Source organism: Motacilla alba, chromosome 3, assembly GCF_015832195.1.
Source record: "Motacilla alba alba isolate MOTALB_02 chromosome 3, Motacilla_alba_V1.0_pri, whole genome shotgun sequence".
Classification (NCBI taxonomy): domain Eukaryota; kingdom Metazoa; phylum Chordata; class Aves; order Passeriformes; family Motacillidae; genus Motacilla; species Motacilla alba.
In genome coordinates, this window is record NC_052018.1 from 64,572,151 (window position 1) to 64,590,988 (window position 18,838).

Consider the following 18,838-nt stretch of genomic DNA (forward strand, 5'->3'; position numbering starts at 1 on the left):
TACAGAATGATAAACCTGGATTCTTATTTCACCCTGCGAGGGTGTAACAAGAATTTTACTTCAACAGTGAAATCGTCACTCTTCATTACTAGTCTAAGAAATACATATGCATATACAAACTACAGTGAGTTTCAAGTGTATTTTTTAATAGCTTAGTCATCAGCAGAACACTTAAGTTAATTTGGTGGCAGTATCAATCTAGCTTCTTTTTTAGCAATTTCTTTTTACAGTTTGTTAGAATTGCCTCTTTAATTTCTCTATGTGGGCTTGCCTCTCTGGGTGTGTAATCTGGCAAGAGTGAGTCATTCACATGTTCAGCATTTAAATTAAAATGAGAGAGCAGGGCAGGAGAAGGTGGGAGGAGAGAAACAAAACACCACAAAATCCCTGAAAAAATAAAGCAAGAGATGTTACAACCCGAATTGGTAAATATAATTCATAGTTACCAGAAGTGTGAGAAATTAATCTTACTTTCATCAACACTACTTTCTAATAATTGTCCTGCAATAATTTTTGTAGCCAAAGTGCAGATATTAAGGGGATTTTTGGTTGGTTGGTTTTTGGTTTTTTTGTTTGTTTGGTTGGTTTTTTGGGTTTTTTTGTGGTTTGGTTGGTTTTTGGGGTTTTTTTGTTTGTTTGTTTCTGTTTTTTGGTTTGTTTTAAAAAAAAAATGACAAACCCTCTGGCTTAGCTTTAGTGGTAGTTACACACTTAACCTCTAGAATGTTAAGGATGAAAGTAATATGCTTGAATTACCAGAACAAGGACATTCTAATACAAGATTACTTTGTTTGTCTTTCTCAAAATGCTGTAGATAACATTAAGATTTAGTTTATGTGGAGTTAAAAGGGTAGTTGTTCTTACTCACCCCTTCAAAAGGCATATATCTTTAAAAGTAGGGGGAAAAAAGGAAAAGCTTTAATAGAGGTGTTAGTATTAAATACCTGTATAATGTATGCCTTCTTATTTGCTTTACTGTTAAGAAGTAAACTCCCCTATACAAATTAAACACTAGAAGGAAGGAAAACAAAACAATCCTCACTGTAGCTGAAGAAACTGTATTTTACATTTTGCTAATTTGCCAGCAGCTGTGTAGAAACAGGAGCAATACTTAACTCCCAGTAGTAGTTAGTTAATAAACTCATTCCCTCTTTATGTTTTAAAATGTTTAGCCCAACTAAACAGTTGTTGCCAGATTTGCTTTTACATGTACAGTGCATCTTTTAATAGCTGTTTGAAATGATAAGCAGAATACTCTTTGGACTTCTCAGCAAAACTTTAATATACTTTGTGTATATTAAATTAGGATAAGCAAAAAAGGGAACAAAGCAAACATCAAAGTCTGTCCTAATGAAGTAAAATTAAACATCAGTCTGTAACTGAACAGGATCAAGATATGCTTGAGCTGTCATGACCTTATAACAGGTAATTTGTATCATTTATGTCAGGTTGAAAGTGGATTGTTAGGGTCTGTGTGTCACAAAGCAGTACGATTCCTGCAAGACGAGGCAGATTTAAATTTTGTACTTCAGCTGAATATCCAAGGAGATCTGGTAGAGATTGCTTTGGTAATGGCATTTGGTCCTACAAACTTGTCTAAGGGTTAGATCATAAAAATCTGGGTTTTTTGCAATCCCTAATTTTATTGCAGTTTATCAGAAATGTAATTTGATTACAGAACACACAATGACATTTGCCACTAACATTTCTTTAAATAAGTTAATTAATGTGGTCAAAGATGCAAGTTGCAGTCTCTCTGAGACATCTGTAAGAAACAAAGTGGGAGTGGAGTTCACTTTTTTAATTCAAGTCTTGTGCTGCAACACTTGTCTTTTAACATGAAGAGTGAATTTTCACTGTGCTAAGAAAAAACATTTGTGAGGCTTTCACTTGGTGCTAGTAAGGTAGTTGCATGACCTGTGACTGGAATTTCAGTGCATTTCACATTTCTCTTGTTAAAAGGTAAAGACCATGACTGGTAGTACAGGGGGAAAAAACTGTGTAGACATTATGCTGGTATAAAATGTTTAACTATCTTTTGAATTCAGCTACTCGTTCTGACTCACTGCTCTCCAGCAATGAAGCACTTTTTAAGGAGACCGTGCAAAGATGAAGTGGATTCACAGAGTTTGAAGTTATCCCTGCAGTTCAGATAAAATTAGGCATACATTCTCCTAGGAAAAAAAAAAAAAAAAAAAAAAAAAGGCCACCAACCCACATGGAATCCAGTAGCTGTACTGTTAGTACAGTGTCCATTTAGTTTCTTGGTTTGGAATTAAATCTCACATCCTCTTCCAGGAACAATCAGCATTACTGTAAGAGTGGGCAGCTATAAAGCTTTCCTGCAATTGTTTTGGTAGTGCTTTTAAAGGAGAGCTGTCCCTGAGCTTTGACTCAGCTCCAGAGGTACAGCAGCAGCATTAAGCCTTGAGCCCTGTGTCACTTCTTGTTTTTTAAAGCTGGCTTGTCAGAAGTTGCTTTTGTTCAGAAGATCCTGCCAGTCCCTTCTGTACTGTTCAAAGTTGTACCTACTGACTTGAAGCATTTTTGTATGAGTTCCCAGCAGCACCTCTCTGTCAGTGCAGCTGGTTACTGGTGCTGCAGTGAAGCTAAATTGCCTTGGTTTCGCTGCTGCTTGAGAGACCCTGTCTCTTCCTGGCTTTCCAGTAGAGCTGTGTGTTCCCATTCTGTAGACATTTCCCCTTCTTTATTAAGGTGTTGGAGGAGTAGGTGAGAAGTACTTTTTTTTTTCTTTAAGGCAAGCATTGTAGTACAGTTTTTCTAAATATCCATTAAAATGTTCCACCCTTTCTCTCCTCAAGCTTGAACCTTCCTAGTCCCTTGAACCAGCTGTATGCTGTTACTACCGTGTGTATTACCAGTACTGCTACTCCTCTGTGTTTGGTCTTAGAGAATGGATCCACCTGGCAAGGATAACAGTAACCAGCAATGATCCTGTAGCAACTCCAGTGCTAACAATAGGAACACAAACTGCACAGAGGGAAGATGATCTCCAAGCATGGACTGCATAGCTGGGGGAAAAGGATATTTCTTCTCCTAGAAGCACTTTTACCACTGCTAACTTTCTTGAAGTTTTCAGACTTTCCTGAGGAAAACAGTAGAGATCTTACAAAGATGAAGGAAGTGCAAGATAAAAGAGCAAGTGCAGAATTTCAAAACCAGGTTTTGCAGTGAAGTCAGTGTAGTCAGGTGTTACTGGGCAGTTGTTGCCTTGAGGATACTTGGTGTGTTTGTTTTAGGTGTGTGAATGAAGTAGTTAGGAGTTTCTTACATCCAAGACCTAAAGCATTTCACTGTAGCTCCTTACCATTAATTCAGTGAGTTAACAGGCTCTGATGCATTTGTTCTGTTGGTGCGTACTGTGGTCGCAGAGGCAGAAGCTACCTTTCTTGTGATTACAATCCCTCGGTCAGTCAGGCGTGCGAGCTGCCCGCATTCCCGGGAGCGCTCCCCGGGAAGAGGGGCAGGCCCGGCCAGCGCGGCGTTCAAACCGCTCATCCCGACACCCCCCGCGACGGGCCCGCCCGCCGTTCATTGGCTCCGCCGCGGCACTGCCGACTTCCCATTGGCGGGGCTGCCGCGGTGCCCCGCCCCCAGCCGCCGGTGGCGCGGCTCTGGGCACTGCCGCGGGCGCGGCGCCCGCCCGCCATGGCGCTGCTGCTGCTGCAGCTCCTGCGGCGGCTGCTGCGCTACCTCGGCTGGCCGCACCAGCAGGTGAGAGCCCGCGGCGGCTGCCTGCGCCCGGAGCGCCGCTCGGGCGGGGCGTCTCGCCTGCGGCCGCTTGGCTGGGCGGAGGGAGGGAAGGTCGGCACCGCGGGCGGCGGGGCGGCTTCAGCGCCCTCCTTGCCCGCGGCCGAGTTAGTCGGAACACGCTGCCCGCACCTGGGGTCACTGCCCTGACACAGCCAAGAGGCGCTTTTTGCCCTGAGCCGAAGAAAGCCAGTGGTGTTGGCTGCTCGTGCTCTGCTGTTCCAAATAAAAGGCTACGTAGCCCTCCGCCAGTAGCAGCTAACGCCGTGCGTTCGGGAGCCGGGAGGGGTGCGGCGGGGCAGCTGGAAGGGGCGCTGAGGCCGTGCCACGGGCTGGTGTCGGAGCGTGAGGTCGTGGGCGGCTCCTCTGGGGGCTGTTGGCAGTGAGGCACTGCTGCAGCTTGTGCTCCTGAGACAATCCCGGCGTTGGTGGTGGGAAAACAGCGACTCTCTCCAGGAGTGCTGATTTGGCTGAGCTGCCCTCGTTACTTTCTGGTTCCGTTGTTGGAAGCTGTTGGTTTTTTTGACAGGCCGCGTTTTTTGAAACTCACGCGTTTGGCAGCAGTATCAGTCGTGCTCTCGGAACATGCCTTCCTTCAGCAGCCTCATCGGGAGGGCATTTCCAGCAGTTATATGCTGTCATAAGGAAGTATCAGGCCAAGGTATGTTAAATTTATTTCACTACTTTGCTAATTGTTCTTTCCCAAGACTTACACAGCTGCACGTAGTTAATTAAATGGGCACTTTTGTCAGTATCTCAAGATATTGGCCGTTGTGCCTCTTTGAAATATTCTGTATTTTGGCAGTGCTTTAGGCACTGTCGTACCAGTGTAGGCCTCTTTGGACTTCCAGCTTGAGAAGAGCATTGTAAAGTTAGGTTAACCAAATTGCATTATATTAAATTATCTGTAACATAGAGTAATGAAATAACTACTGGGGGCTTTGATTTTGCTTCTCAGGTTCAAAGGTTTTCTGCTTTTTAGGTAACATCTGTTTGCAAAAAAAAGGAATATGGATCTACTCGAAGTGTTGTCCGTAGACTTGGGACAATTCTGTCCTTGGAGCCCTACCCCAGACCTTACTTTCAAGTAAGAAGTTTATTGTTATGTGTTTACTTCACATGTTTGTATTTTCTCGTTTCTTAATTTAATGATAGGTTTCCTCTTCTTTTTAGATTGTGTAATTGTGTGGTGCATCCCTTATACTCACTGTTTTCAACCTAATTATAGCACTGTTTAAAAATTCCTTTTTGCTGAGCCAAAACCTTCAGTATGTGCTGAATCCAGTTTCCCTTCATACCTTTTTTTTGGCTTTTTTTTTTTAGTTTGTTCAAGACCCAAGTCCATTGGGTTATGATGAACAAAGTGCAGCTCCAGCTCCTGTGGCTCCATCACTTGCTGATGTCCTGTGGGTGGCAAATGACGAAGGACAAGCATGTACTAGACTTAGGTAAGTAAAAGTGTAAAAATAAATAAAAGAAATAAATTTTGCTTTCTTTGTGGTGCATGATTTTGTCTTTAAGTTTATTTTCCTTTATTCCTAACCTTTTCTTGGAAACATTTTGGGTTTCTGAGGTTGCGGGGGAGGGAGAGTACTTTCTGTATTAGGACAATGTAATTCTGCTTCATTATTGGCATTTGTTTTGTCTGTGACCTTTGTGGTACTTGCCAGTAATGAAAATGAAATAAATGGATGAATTCAAATGACACACTTTTCTTTGGAGAAGTTAAAATACAGTGTATTTCATCTTATGTTTCCTGAGGCATAATTGTTAAAGTTTCTTTGTAACAGCTGTTAAATAGCAAAAGAACAAGAACATTGTTGAAAGAACAAAAAAATCCTGGCCTGTTTTGTCCTGCTCTTGCTGTTCTTTAGCTGTCCAGATTCACAGAACTATGACAGTTCATTCTTTTGTTGTTCCATTCTTTGTTCCTCCTCCTCTAGCTCTGTGGGATGTTCTTCAAGAGCAACTATTCTACCTGATATCTATTCCTTCTCAAGCAGTGTTTATAGCAAGGGGGTTTTGGCAAATCAGAAAGCAGTGCTTCAGGTCTGATTTGAAGTAAAAGGATGTTTAAAATAAGGGAAAAGGTCCGGGCTTTTTTCTCACCAAAGTTTAGTGCATCTTAAGTGAATCAGGTAAATTTAATTTCTTTCTGGTAGTTTGATTTTATACTTCTATTTTAAGTTTTTCTCTGCAGACACAGACTTGAAACAGTTTTTTAAATTAAAACCTGAGACAGCACAATTTTCTAATGCTGTCTTTGGTTATAGTAGCTTACAGAAGGTAAGATTATTGTTCAGTGAGTCTGTATTAAACATTATTATTTTCAAGTACCTTTTCTGAAGATTGTAACTACTTCATGGCAGTGTTCTTAGAGTTTGATAAATGACTAAAATTTTTGAAACCTAATTAAGAGATCGTTATTCTTTGTTCCTCTTGCCTTTCATGTAGCAAGAAGGGAGAGACACCTTACGGTGTCAGTCTAATAACTATTGAATAATGACGATCCTACTGTATGACTTTATGATGTTTAATTATCCCTGAGTGAATTATCTGACTAATTCTTTTGATGACTTTGCAAGGATCTTCATTGTACTTGAGCAAAGGGAGACTTGAAACATTTCATAAGTTATGCGCGGTTAAAAGTGTGGTTTCCTTAAATAGTTGGAAAAGTTAGGTCTTGCTAAGTGACAATAACTTGCTTGAACAGCCCAAGTAGTTTTGAGGTTTTCGTTGTTGGCTGAGCCTTTTGGAACTGTGTCTTTTTTTTTTGGTTTGTAGGACTGAATTGAGGAGAAAAGAGAAAAGTACAGCTCCTCCTGATCCATATCCACGTCTGGATTCAATACAGCGCATTCCAAAAAACAGTGCACAAAAAGTCGGTGTGGATCAAGCAGCACTCCAGAAAATTTCTGCACTTGAAGATGAGCTGACCTTTCTTCGTGCTCAGATTGCTGCAATTGTTTCAGTGCAGACCTTGGGAAGCATTCCCTCAAGTAAGCCCTTCTGATTTGAAGCAAACCAGTGTTCCTTTTTTTTTGCTTTAGAGCTTGTCGTGTCTGATATTGGTAGAGAACATCTTTAACTTCTCTAACTGAAGATACACCAACTGAATTTACTGAATATACTATTTTGTTTTTCTTTTTGCTATTTGGTGCACTTGCCATTTCTATTTTGTGGTCTATTTGCCAAGTTCAAATGCAATTGATCCTAAGTACTCTTCATACTAATTTCCATGTTGATGAAGAAGTTTATTAACATCGCTTTTATTAACATCACTATTGGTAGGCTATGAATAACTGTAAAGTTAAAGCCTTTGTCCCTTTTTGGGGTTTTGCACTGTTTCTAACAAATTATTAAAATAATGTGTAGAAAAAGAATTCTAAATCAGTCTGGTTGGGGCTTTAACAAAAACAAATGCTACAGACAGATGTATCCTGGGTAGTTGGTCTCCAATATGCACCTCTATCTTGTGACCTCTTTTCTTTCCTGGTAAGTTTTGAGTCTCAATTGTCTTACTTGCAGACCAACCCCCCTGTGGTTGCTGAAGTACTTGGACTGGTGCGAGGTAGTTACTTTTGTGTGGCATTGTTAGGCACTTCTGTGACATTCAGCTGTTCTGTTGAGTCTTCTCTGTCTCTTTTCCATTGCACTCAGTATTGTAATCTGTTCTACATGTTTTGTGGTTATCTTTTGATTCATGTAGGTTATTGTAACCTCTAGACCACCGATCACCCTATGTAGCAGTAGGCTGCTTTGCTGATTTATCTAGTGCCTAGATTGAAGACACAAGAAGTGAAAATCAGTGCAGCGCAAGACACCTCCAATTAATTACTTCCTGTATTCTGAATTTGTGGGTTTGAAGTAATATTCTTTGTTTTAAGTTTAGTTCTTCTGTGCTGTAATGTGCAAGGTGTCTAAAAAAGGACTGCTTTCAGAGGGCAGTCTTATCTTGACTTAAAACTGATAATCCTAGATGTTAATATATGTTGTTATATGTTTTTCTTCTCTAACTGTATGCAGAAGCCTTTAAAACACTCAGCACTCCAGATGGATTTTACCCACTGCCAGCCATGACTTCTACACCATTGTCCGTCTCTCACCATCACTTTGTAATTCCCTCGCCTCCTCCACTTCCTTCTGGTGCACCATCTGGTGTTGATGCTAGTAATTCTGCACTGGAACTTATCAAACAACGCCGAGCTGCAAGAAACAGCGATTCAGCTGCAGCGAACAATACTGATCACCAGAGGACAAATACCTTTCCCAGTATGATGGATGTTTTGAAAGACCTAAACAAAGTTCAGTTGCGAGCTGTTGAGAGGTAGGTTGGATTGGATGTGCACCTCAGCAAGCCAAGGCTATCTAAGCATCAGCAGCACTTCAGTAGCACCAGAGAACACCAGTCATTTAAAGAGCAGCTACTGCTGACAAACTCAAGTTGGCAGCTTCTGAGTTCACTGCATGAAATGTAAGATACTGGTGATGTGGCTTTTAGATGCATTTAAAACATGCTGACTGATGCAGCATTTTAAACTGCTGTGCTGCTTCAGTATGCAAATCTCAGGTTGGTGTGGGGAGGTGAGAGGTCGCTTACAGGGTTGCATGCACAGGCACAGGAAACTGATCTGAAAAAATAACCCTTCTGGATTCACTGTGAAAGGCCAAATCCTCAGGGAAACTTTAGAAAACTACTGTTAGCATACTCAAAATATCCTGCTTCAAGTTTTGAAGTGTTTACAAAAACATGTACTGTATCATTTATTGAAAATGTTTCATAAATTTGTATTCCAGTAGTGCAGTTGAATAGTGCAGTATTCAGTAGGATTATAAATATTTTTAGTGGTCAGCTGTCTTAAAGGTAACTGCAGTTGACTTGTAAAAAAATATTTTACGTAAGACTTCAATACCTCTTCTGGTCTCTGCTATGCTAGGTATAATAGAGATTACGCCTTCAGAATTATTTTCTGAACTTCTTGGACTGAAAAAGTAAGAAAAACTGAGCCTGTAATGAATATTTGAAGCTCTCAATGTGGGAAGAGTGTCACTTGGCAAAACTTAACTGCATTCTCATTTCAACATTTTCTTAACTGTGAGCTTTATCCCTGAAAATGACTAGGAGAAAACTTGGGCAAATAATTTGCATGCAAATCCAAAGCATATCTTTATGCTTTTGATGACATTCTCACAGTAAATAAAGCAAATATAAAATGCACTTAGGTAAACCTGTGTGTTTCCTTTATATATGTTTTTTTTTCCTCCATAATTCCATCTATGATGAGCAAAGAAAATGAGTTGTTCAGGTTGACAGTTTTAACATCTTGAGCAGGGGCATAATAAGCAGGAAGTGGTAGCTTGTACATCCAAAATGCTTTCTGGATTTAGACATCTACATGTATTCTGAAGTAGAGCTTAGTTGAGTAATGAATCATTTATATTTTTGGAGGGAGTAATGATGATCAAAATTGTTACAGTCTTTCTGACAGTAGTTTAATGTGTGCACTGGAAAGGGAAAGTCCTCTGTTCTTAGAAATTGAGAACCTGAAGATCCCATTTTCCACCACCCAAACACTGTCTTACACATTGTGCAAATGCTCTGAGGGTTTCTTTTTATAGGGACCGTGAACTCAGTCCTCTCAGGTTTTGTGTTAAGCAACAATTACTGTCACTGCCAGACTTAGAACTTGGTGTTGCCAGTGTGCATTGTTAGGTACAAATCATCAGACCGGAGACTGCACTTTACAAGCAGAACTCTGAACATTTCTAGATTTTTCCACCCTACCAGCCCCCCAGGATTTCTCAATGGTTAGAAAGTCTTATGATTTATTGTCTTGGACTAGTCACTGGCTTCAACATTTATGATAAGTTTTGGGGGGTGTATGTGCTGTTTTGATTTCAGAATTTAAATGAACTTAAAATGAATAAAATTGAAATTAAATTATGTTCACAGTGATTATGAAATACCTTAATGGGACATTCCCATTAACATACTTAAATATAACTTATAAATGACTTGATACAAAAACTGCAGTTTTGCCTTTTTTTTTGCTTGTTATTTGCAATTCTTTAACACTTTGTGTTAAATTTTTTTGCCAGCTTTCTTCATGGAACAGCATCAAGTTGTGTTTTCAGGCTAAGAATGTGGCTGACAAGTTGTTGGGTGTAATTGTATCAGTTGTATTTGATGAATTGCTTTAACATTACAGCAACATTACTTGTATAATCAGGGATTTATAGAATAGGGTGTTTATAGAAGTTGTGCATCTAGATTTTGGATTAGTCAGCACAGGATTAGGGTTAGGAGACAATAACTTTTTTGTTGTCATTCATAGGTCTCCTGGAGGTACACCTCTTTCTAGACCCAAAAAGATGCAAAGTTCAGATTGGGATCCCATTGCTGTACTAACTCACGCTCTAAAGCAGAAGTTTGCACATCAAAATTATGATGAAGACGATTCCCTGGACAAAGAAAATAATTCTTTTGATAGCTCTCCATTTTCTAGTCCTGAGGTGCCAGTGGTATGTTTTTATATAAGAATTTGTGTTTGTTTTCTTGAACTGACTGCTGTTTTCATGGATACTTGAAGAGCTTTTCACAAGCCTAGAACTTCTGCACAATTTTTTTAGCCATTAGCCTAGGTACTTACTTTCTTTAAAGTATAATCAAAGGAGAAAAACTCAAATGAATTTGGGTGGATTTAGACTGGTAAATGCACTTCTAGGTGTGCAGAGGAAAAAAAAAAAAACTTAGAAGACTGATTTTAAAACTTCATGTCATAGTTGATTAAACTATGGACCGTAGCTTGATGGTACCTGGCAGGTATCCAGGCATGAAAACTGTGTGTTTAGACAGTTATTGACTAATTTTTAAATAAGGATATTGGGGAGGTCCAGAAAGGTCTGATTAATACACCCTAACTGCTCAGAAATGAAAATAAATGCATAGTTTGTAATATTTTCCTTTGAGTGTAGTTTCCACACAATTTGAATCTTTATCCAAAATGAGTTGTGATTCTGTTGTAAAGCCCATGAAGAATACAGTTTTTCCTAGGAACAAAGAAGTGGTAGACAGAGCCATTGGACTAAGGTGGTTCTGAGCAATGATTTCTGCATATCAGCCTGTGCCAGCTACCTCAGCCCAGCAGTGCTATTTTGTTTGTTTTTAGGCATTCCACAAACCTCAGAACTGCTCAGATGAGATGGATAGAAATGGGTGGCACTAATTTAAATCGTGTCTCTCTGCTTAGCAATTCTATCTTTTTATTGTAAGAATGAGAGAAGAGATTCTGGCTGTGGCATTTGTTAACCTAATGGATGGAAATAGTAATGCAGAGCATACAATGGAAATCCAGATATTCTTAAATATGCTTTGGAAGCTGCTCTTATGTGTGGCTAGTTTGTGGCTGAAAACTTGAGGAAAACTAATCTGTGTGTTCCTCTTTCTAGTTGTAATGATTTGATTTGATTTTTTTTTTTTTTTTAATTTCAGCTGCCACAAGGATTTTCCAAGCTAAATGTAGCATATATTTTACAGACTCCAGTGTGTCAACAGTACCTGGTGCAGTCTTAATAAATTTCTTTGACTTTTTTTTTCCCCAAAGGAGATATTAAAGTGTCCTAAAAAGAACCATGCTGGTATTTTTGATGCTGCAGACTATTGCGCTGCATAGCTGACATACCTGATTCTAGATACAAAGATCAAAACTAGCTCCTGGAACAGCTTGTATATGGAATAGCTTTTGTTCCAGAATCTGACAGCTGGATTATGAAGTCCTGGAAGAGAGACTGCTTAAGGCCAGCATGTTCAGGAGTAGATACAAAAAGATGGAATTTTTCTTTTTAAAGCAGAATAATCTTATGAGTTTGTAACCGAGCCTCTAACTGTTAATTGTTGAGTGTCTTGAAGAATAAATGTACTTAAACCAACTGCACAGACTATTCTTTCTGTGTTGAGAGAAGTGCAACAACTCTTCCAAAAGGTTTTTCTTGTAAACATCTTCTAATTCAGTTTCTTGGGTATAATTTCAATTTCGTCTCTGCTCTTCAGGTTGGGTGCTGCAGTCTGAAGCCAAATGCAAAACTCAGCCTTACAAGAACTGATGGAGTTAAGCAGGTACCAGCGTGGAAAGCAAGAGCTCACATATAGTGGAGACTTCCAAGGAAAGTTCAGTGTATATGGGTGGTGGGTCTACTTGGAGACTGCTGTAAGGTGCTGTAATGTGTTGTTCCAGATCATGCCTTCCTATGTTGAAGTTTGGGTGTTTCAGGGTTTGTGAAATTACCTCTTCCTTCTCTCTGGTTTCTCAGTAGCCAAACTTGTGAATGTGATGCTTTTACAAGAAGCAGAGAACTGAGAGAAGGTTTCTATTGCTATGGAGCAGTGCCTTTGGAACCTGGGGAATTCAAGAAAGCAGTGTGTAGGGGAGGAAAACAAAGATTTATTGCTGTGGGAGCTGAGGTATATGCTCTCTTTGCACTCCAGTGTAAATAACAAGGAAGTGTAAAGTTTTTGTAAGTGTGTTATAACTACTGTATATAATGGTAATACTTTTTCATGAGAGAGGCATAGTTGCCTTGGTTTTCTTTGCAGTTTACTGATGCAACTCCTTACTCCATGTTCAAACAGTTTTCTAATTTATTTTAGGTCAGGAGATGAACTTCCTCATTTGTGGAATTTTGTGCTGTGACTAAATGGCAGGTCATTTATTAAATGCCTGTAATATGAGGGAGTTGCATTCTGAGGTAAAAAAGACCTTGCAGAGAGATCTTATAGCACACAGTCTAAATTCCATATGTAATTAAATATTAATTTCTGTCTTGGTATGTGCATGTGAACTCAGTTTTGTTCATGAGAGCTTATAAAATAAAATTCTCTTTATATTGTAGATGTGTGTGGTAGTGGCCTTTTGTGTTGCAGACTCTTTTGGATCTTAAGAACTGATCATATTAGACAAGTTCTTAAATTATCTAAAACTAATTAAAGAACAACTAGTATTTTTTCCTACCAGAGTAGGACTGACTTAATAAAGCCACTTATTTACAAATTTATTAAGATCCATTGGTTACAGGAGCTGCTTTCACCTAATCTTTTGTCTAATGAAAAACCCAAATCCTGTCAGACTGTTGAATGTGTCCTTTATATCCCATGTGTCTTCTATTTCTCTGCTCACTTTCATGGAGAAGACTGACAGCTGCATCCCCTCTTACTGCTGAGTCTTATTTGCACTGTTGTAAGAAATTATTGTGCAAATACCATACTTGCATTTTGGTTTTAAAAATTGTCTTTTGACTAAAACTGGACCTTAATTGATTTGGTATATTATGCTTCTAAAATTAAATCCTCTATGCATTTATTTCTTCTGGATTTAGTAATTATTGAACTTTATCATATTCTCCCATTCATTGGTTGGTCTGTAACAGTTTGGCCTTCACTTTCCTCCAAAATAAGCATTTGTTCCTTTCTCTACCTAAACTTGGTAATTGCTATGAGATCTGTACAGAATATCCAGCTCATCCCCATACTGGATCATTTTACCCTGTTCCATCAAAGCTCCTCATTGTATTTTGTCTGCTGCTCTGGTCTCTGCTGTGCAGGAGCAGCAGGCAGTGACAGTGAAGGAAGTCCATGTGGTGTCTGCTGAAGTGGACACGCAGGCAGGTGAGAGCCAGTGAGCATAAGGGCTGTGAATTGGCTCCCTCTTGTTCAGTATCTGCAGTGCAGTGAGTGCAAGTGATCTCCTGCTCGATGTCAGCATTCCTAGATCCAGGGGGTTTCGGAGGTTGTGGCCCTGCTGTTGTGACTGACAAGCAGAATGGAATTCCTTCTTTGAGCGACTGAATTGTGTGCAAGGCCATATGGTAGTTACGTCAGTTGCTTTATTTGACCAACAGTTTCTTCTCTTCATGAAGAACAATTAGTTTGGACTCCTTTTGCAATTTTTCTGTTCTCCCCAGAGTTTGTCATTTAACTACAAGTTAGGCCAACAGGAGCGGTTTGCGGTGAGAATTTTGACTTTGGAAGAGTATTTTCATTTTAGAAGGGACTTCTGAGAAATTTCTTAGTACCTCTTAACACAATCTAGTGCCAGAAGTATCTGCAAATTTTAGTGAGCTGTGTGACCCTTGTGGTTGTTGGATACTGTCTGATTTTTGTCATTTTGATGTGAATTGCGCAGTGATGCAGTTCATAGCTGACCCACTTCCTTAGCAAAAAGAATAAGTAGTGGACCATGTGATTTTTATTTCCCCACCTACACATATTACAAGAACAGATTCTTTATTTTATGTAGTTCCAGATGTAAAGAAGTCTGTGGGTGGTATCTGGTAACATCTGACAGTTTTTAATACCAAGAAGTTGGAAAGCTTAGCAAAAATTAGTAATGAAAAGTTCTATCACTCATTGCAGAGGTTTTTCTCCCTTTTCATAACTGATGGAAATGCAGCTTTGTCATCTTATTTTCTTTGACTAAAACTCCTGTATCAACATCTGGGAAGCAGCTTTAGGTTCTCTGAAGTTTCCTGTGCCCACCTAGAATCCATTCCATGTTTTTCCTACAAATGCCCTTGTTTACATAATGTCCCTGACCAAATTGCTCAGTCACAGTGCAACTCAAGAGTTGTGCTATTGATGTGGGAGAGGAGGAGGAGACTCAGGAACACAAGGGCTCTATTGGTCTGCTGGCATATCTTGTGAAAGGTTGTGCCTTCTTATCACTGAAGTCTGAAAAACTTACACTCCTACCACTCCACTTTTTGGGCAGGATGTCTTCCTTCAGGAGATGCTGGAGTGGTTGCTGGAATGGAAGTTGGTTTTGCTTTTCTGCCAGAAAGACTTAAAAAGTATGTATATGATATCCAGCTGATAAAATTGAAATGAGTAAATGTTTCAGATGTCTTGAGTAAAAGGACTAGAAGGAAAAGTAGTCCTTTAAATGCAGTCCTTTAAAAACATTTTTACAGATTTTCTTCTAGGAGATCCTAAAAGATTTGAGTTCTCTATCAGTGAGCTCCCCATTACAAGGAGACTAATGAATACAATTACCTGACAATTATTGTCAGAATATCACTGCTGACACATTCCTGTGATATACCAGACCTGTCCAGATAATCACTACTTTGTGAGAGACAATTAATATATATTTTCATATGTATTAATCATTATATGAATATATATTTATTAATTAATCTATATACTCTCCCTGTATGTGTAGGTACAGAGTTTTTGGATAGAGCAGAGAGTATGCCACAGTATTCACTGCCCTCAGTCAAGTCTTCTTGTTAGGAATTAATTACACTGTTCTTTAGTCCCACCTAAATAGTAAAATTATATATAGGGTTCTTGGAAAAGCCAAACTGACAAAGGGAACCTGCTAGGCAAGTTAGCCTTGAGTCACTGATCAGTTGCCTTGGGGAAAGGAAGTTCTACAGGCAAGACTATTGAAACAACTGATGTCCCAGTGTTAAGCAAGAGCTGCAGCCAAATTTCACTTCCACTTTATCTGAAATGTGTTTGCCAGTGACTGTAGGTACCTGGGAGATATTTATCATCCTGATTCCTCTACCAGGTCCTCAGACCCCTATGTTTTTTACCAGTACATTTTTCATAGTGACACTGACTTCAGCTACATCTGTATCACCTTCCAGGTGTATCTGAATAATCTATTAATTAATTATGTATAATATTTTAGAGCATTGTTGCACGTCTGTGTGAGATTGAATAGTTTACAGTGAGGAAGGTGCCCTGCTGTGCCTGTTGTGTGCAGGCAAAGAAGGATTGGTGGATGATGTGATGGTTGGAGATATCTTGGGCACAGTAATCACAGCGCACTAGCATTTTCAGTTCTCAGAGAAGGAAGGAGGGGAGTTAACAGTTCTGCTATCCTGGACTTCTGCAGGACAGACTTTGGCTTGTCTAGGAGACCCAGTGAATCTCTTGGGGGACAGTCCCAGAAGGCAAAGTACTCCAGGAAAGATGGACATTCTTCAAGAAGCAAGTGCTACTGGCAGAGGAGGAGGTGATTCCCATGGACTGAAAGATTAGCTGGTGGGGAAGACCTGTCTGGCTGGACGGAGAGTTTTTGGCCTATGACCTTTGGAAGAAGGGGCAGGTAACTCAGGAGGACCACAAGAATTTTGTGAGGTAATCAGGGAGAAAATTACAATAGTCAAAGCCCAGCTAAAATTTAGTCGGACTACTGCAGTAAAGAAATGTTTCTCTAGATATATTAGTAATGACAGGAGGGCCAAGAAGAAGCTCCATCCTTTTCTAGGTGTGGGGAGAAACATAGTGACAAAGGACCTGGAAGAGGCTGAGGTTCTTAATGCCTTCCTTCTGTAATCCTTTAATAGCTAGACCACTTGTCCCCAGGTACGCAGCCCCCTGAGCTGGAAGACAGGGACAGGGAGTGGAATGAAGCCCCCATAATCCAAGGGCAAGTAGCCAGTGACTTGCTGCCACACTTGGACACTCACAAGTTTATGGGGCCAGATGGGATCCACTCAAGGGTACTGAGGAAGCTGGTGGAAATGCTCACCGAGTCACTTTCTGTCATTTGTCATCAATCTTGGCTAATTGGGGACTTGAGTAAAGCCTTTGACAGTTTCCCACAGCATTCTCCTGGAGAAACTGGCTAGTCATGGCTTGTACAGATGCACTGTGAAAACCTGGTTGGTGCGTGGAGCCAGCTGGTCACTAGTAGGATTTCCCAGTTCTGTCTTTATCTCAATGTGGGGATTGGGTATATTCTCAGTAAGTTCACAGATGACACCAAGTTGTGTGGGAGTGTTGATCTGCTGGAGGGCAGGAAGGCTCTGCAGAGAGATCTAGAGAGGTTGGATCAATGGGCCAAGGCCAACTGTCTGAGATTCAACAAGGCCCAGTCCAGGTCCTGTCCTTGGGTCACAACAACCCCTTGCAGTGCTACAGTCTGGGGACAGAGCAGCTGGAAAGCCACCTGACAAAAAAAAGACCTGTGGGTAGTGGTTGGCAGTGTCTGAACATGAGCCAGCTGTGCCCAGGTGGCCAAGAAGGCCAATGGCATTCTGACCTGTATCAGGAATAGTGTGGCCACCAGGACCAGGGCAGTGACTGTCCCCCTGTGCTTCGCACTGGTGAGGCCACACTTTGAGTTCCGTGTCCAGTTTTGAGCCCCTCACTGCAAGAAAGACATGGAGGTGCTTGGGTATGTCCCAATAAGGTCGAGTTCAAAGATGTGAAGATAAAGCATGTAGCTTAACTAGCAGGAATAGGATAGCTGTTATAAATTACCAATAGAGAAAGAAGAAATTTTTCATTATTTCTCAAAATACTTTGTAGTATGAAACTGAAGTCACTCTATATTAACAGTATAGTAAACAAACCAGGTATGTTATAGTTGTATAGAAGAGTTTTTGTAAAAAAAGGAAGAATCTTATAAAGTCAGAAATAGTGGATGTGTTAGAAAGAGTATTTAATCTATGTAAAAAGAAACATGACACGAATCAATGCTTGTATCTGTTTGCGTTAATTATTCTGCTTTTGTGTTTTGTGAGTTAGCCAAATGTGAAAGGCACAATCTGGAAGGGTCTTTGACAGGCTTGCTGTTTGTAGATGTTTCAGTGGTTTAAAGCAATGTACATTGTTCTCCATAGTTATGCCTTGAAACACTTTGTTTAGGAACTCAGTCTTGAATTGTGGTGCTAGTTTTCACAATATCTATAACTATATTGTGAGTAAAGGCTAAAGATGACAGCTGTCCTCCTACTTCAGAGAAATTTGGCACATGTCAGTATTATTTGGCTGGATTATTTACAAATTTTGATTATAATAATCAAAAGGCCCTTCTTTTGATATTCATTATTTTCCCCAATAATGCTGTCATCAGGGCCTCTCCTTCTGTATTGGAAATTTGAATTCTTTTTTTTTTTTTGGCACATTGAAAGAACAATAGCATGGTGCTTTTGTTCCAGCTGTGTTTCTAGACCTCCTTACATTTTAATTTCTGCTTACATTTTCATCCAGCCTGGAAAGCTAAAGTAGGCCTTAAAAGCAAATTATTTATGTATTTTAGGAAGAGTGTTCAGACTTTCATTGGTTTTGGCATGGATATATTCTGACCTTTTGTTTAAGGCTAATTTTAGGCATTTGATTTCAATGGGACACAAGCAAAAGCAGCAGTCTAAATTCTCTCTGTAGGTAACAGAGACATGGCAGTATAGTCTGCAGGGGTGGAGCTGACACTGATTGCTTCAAACTGCTGATCAACTAAAAATGTCTTAGATTAAAAGACATTTAAATATCTTTTAAAATAATTGATACAGTTGTTACATTTTGCAGATGAACTGCATGGGTTTAACCACAAGAGAGCAGTATCATACCAGGTCTATGTGGCAAGTCTTAAACTAAAAGAAATTCTGCTTTGTCAGCATAAAGTCTCACAACAAAATTTTAATCCCTTTATCTTTTTATTTTTATAGTGGTATACACTAAATTGTAGGGGTAGATGATTTTATCTTATTAGCATTATGATGAACTGTATTTATGTGCACTTGGATTAGTAAAAAGTCAATACCTGGCTCATTTATTCTCTTCACAAAATAAAACTGCTACTTCATTTTCTGGGAGAACAGGCTGAAAATTTTATGTGGTGAGTTAGAGAAGAGCTTGACCTGGCAGAATTTTTTTTCTGAAAAAATATCCTCTTTATCCCATGTGAAATGGCCATTGGAGATTTCTCTTTGTGGTCCAGTATGCACATAACTTCTAGCTTATACAAGTGAAAATATGCTGCTTTTTACTGATTCAAAGTCTATGGGGCATAGAAATTCACTTTTTTTTTTTTTTTTTTTTTGTCAGATGAAACACTATACTGCTCTTTCGGATGCATTCTTTGCCCCTCACATGTACACACAGTGACTTGAACCAGTTTAGGTGTGTCCATAAAGCTGGGTTTGGGGATGTTTGCAGAGCTGGGCAAATTTAACCTTCAGTAGTGTCAATCTTCGAAGTGTCCACTTCATTCCTGCCATCTGTGCTTTCTCTTTGGTAGCCAACATTTTGTTTAGTAGGAAAAGCCAACCCAGATTG

At 39.7% G+C, this 18,838-nt stretch overlaps 1 protein-coding gene across 1 annotated transcript; it reads left to right on the forward strand.

Moving 5' to 3' along the window:
* The first annotated feature begins 266 nt into the window (after positions 1-266).
* Positions 267-18,550, forward strand: MTFR2 (mitochondrial fission regulator 2). The gene is made up of 8 exons (XM_038131748.1): positions 267-3,735; positions 4,301-4,432; positions 4,754-4,858; positions 5,095-5,219; positions 6,556-6,770; positions 7,798-8,098; positions 10,107-10,293; positions 11,822-18,550. Exons 1-8 carry the CDS (start codon positions 3,670-3,672, stop codon positions 11,918-11,920), a joined length of 1,230 nt encoding a protein of 409 aa, XP_037987676.1. The 5' UTR covers positions 267-3,669; the 3' UTR covers positions 11,921-18,550.
* The last annotated feature ends 288 nt before the right edge of the window (positions 18,551-18,838 follow it).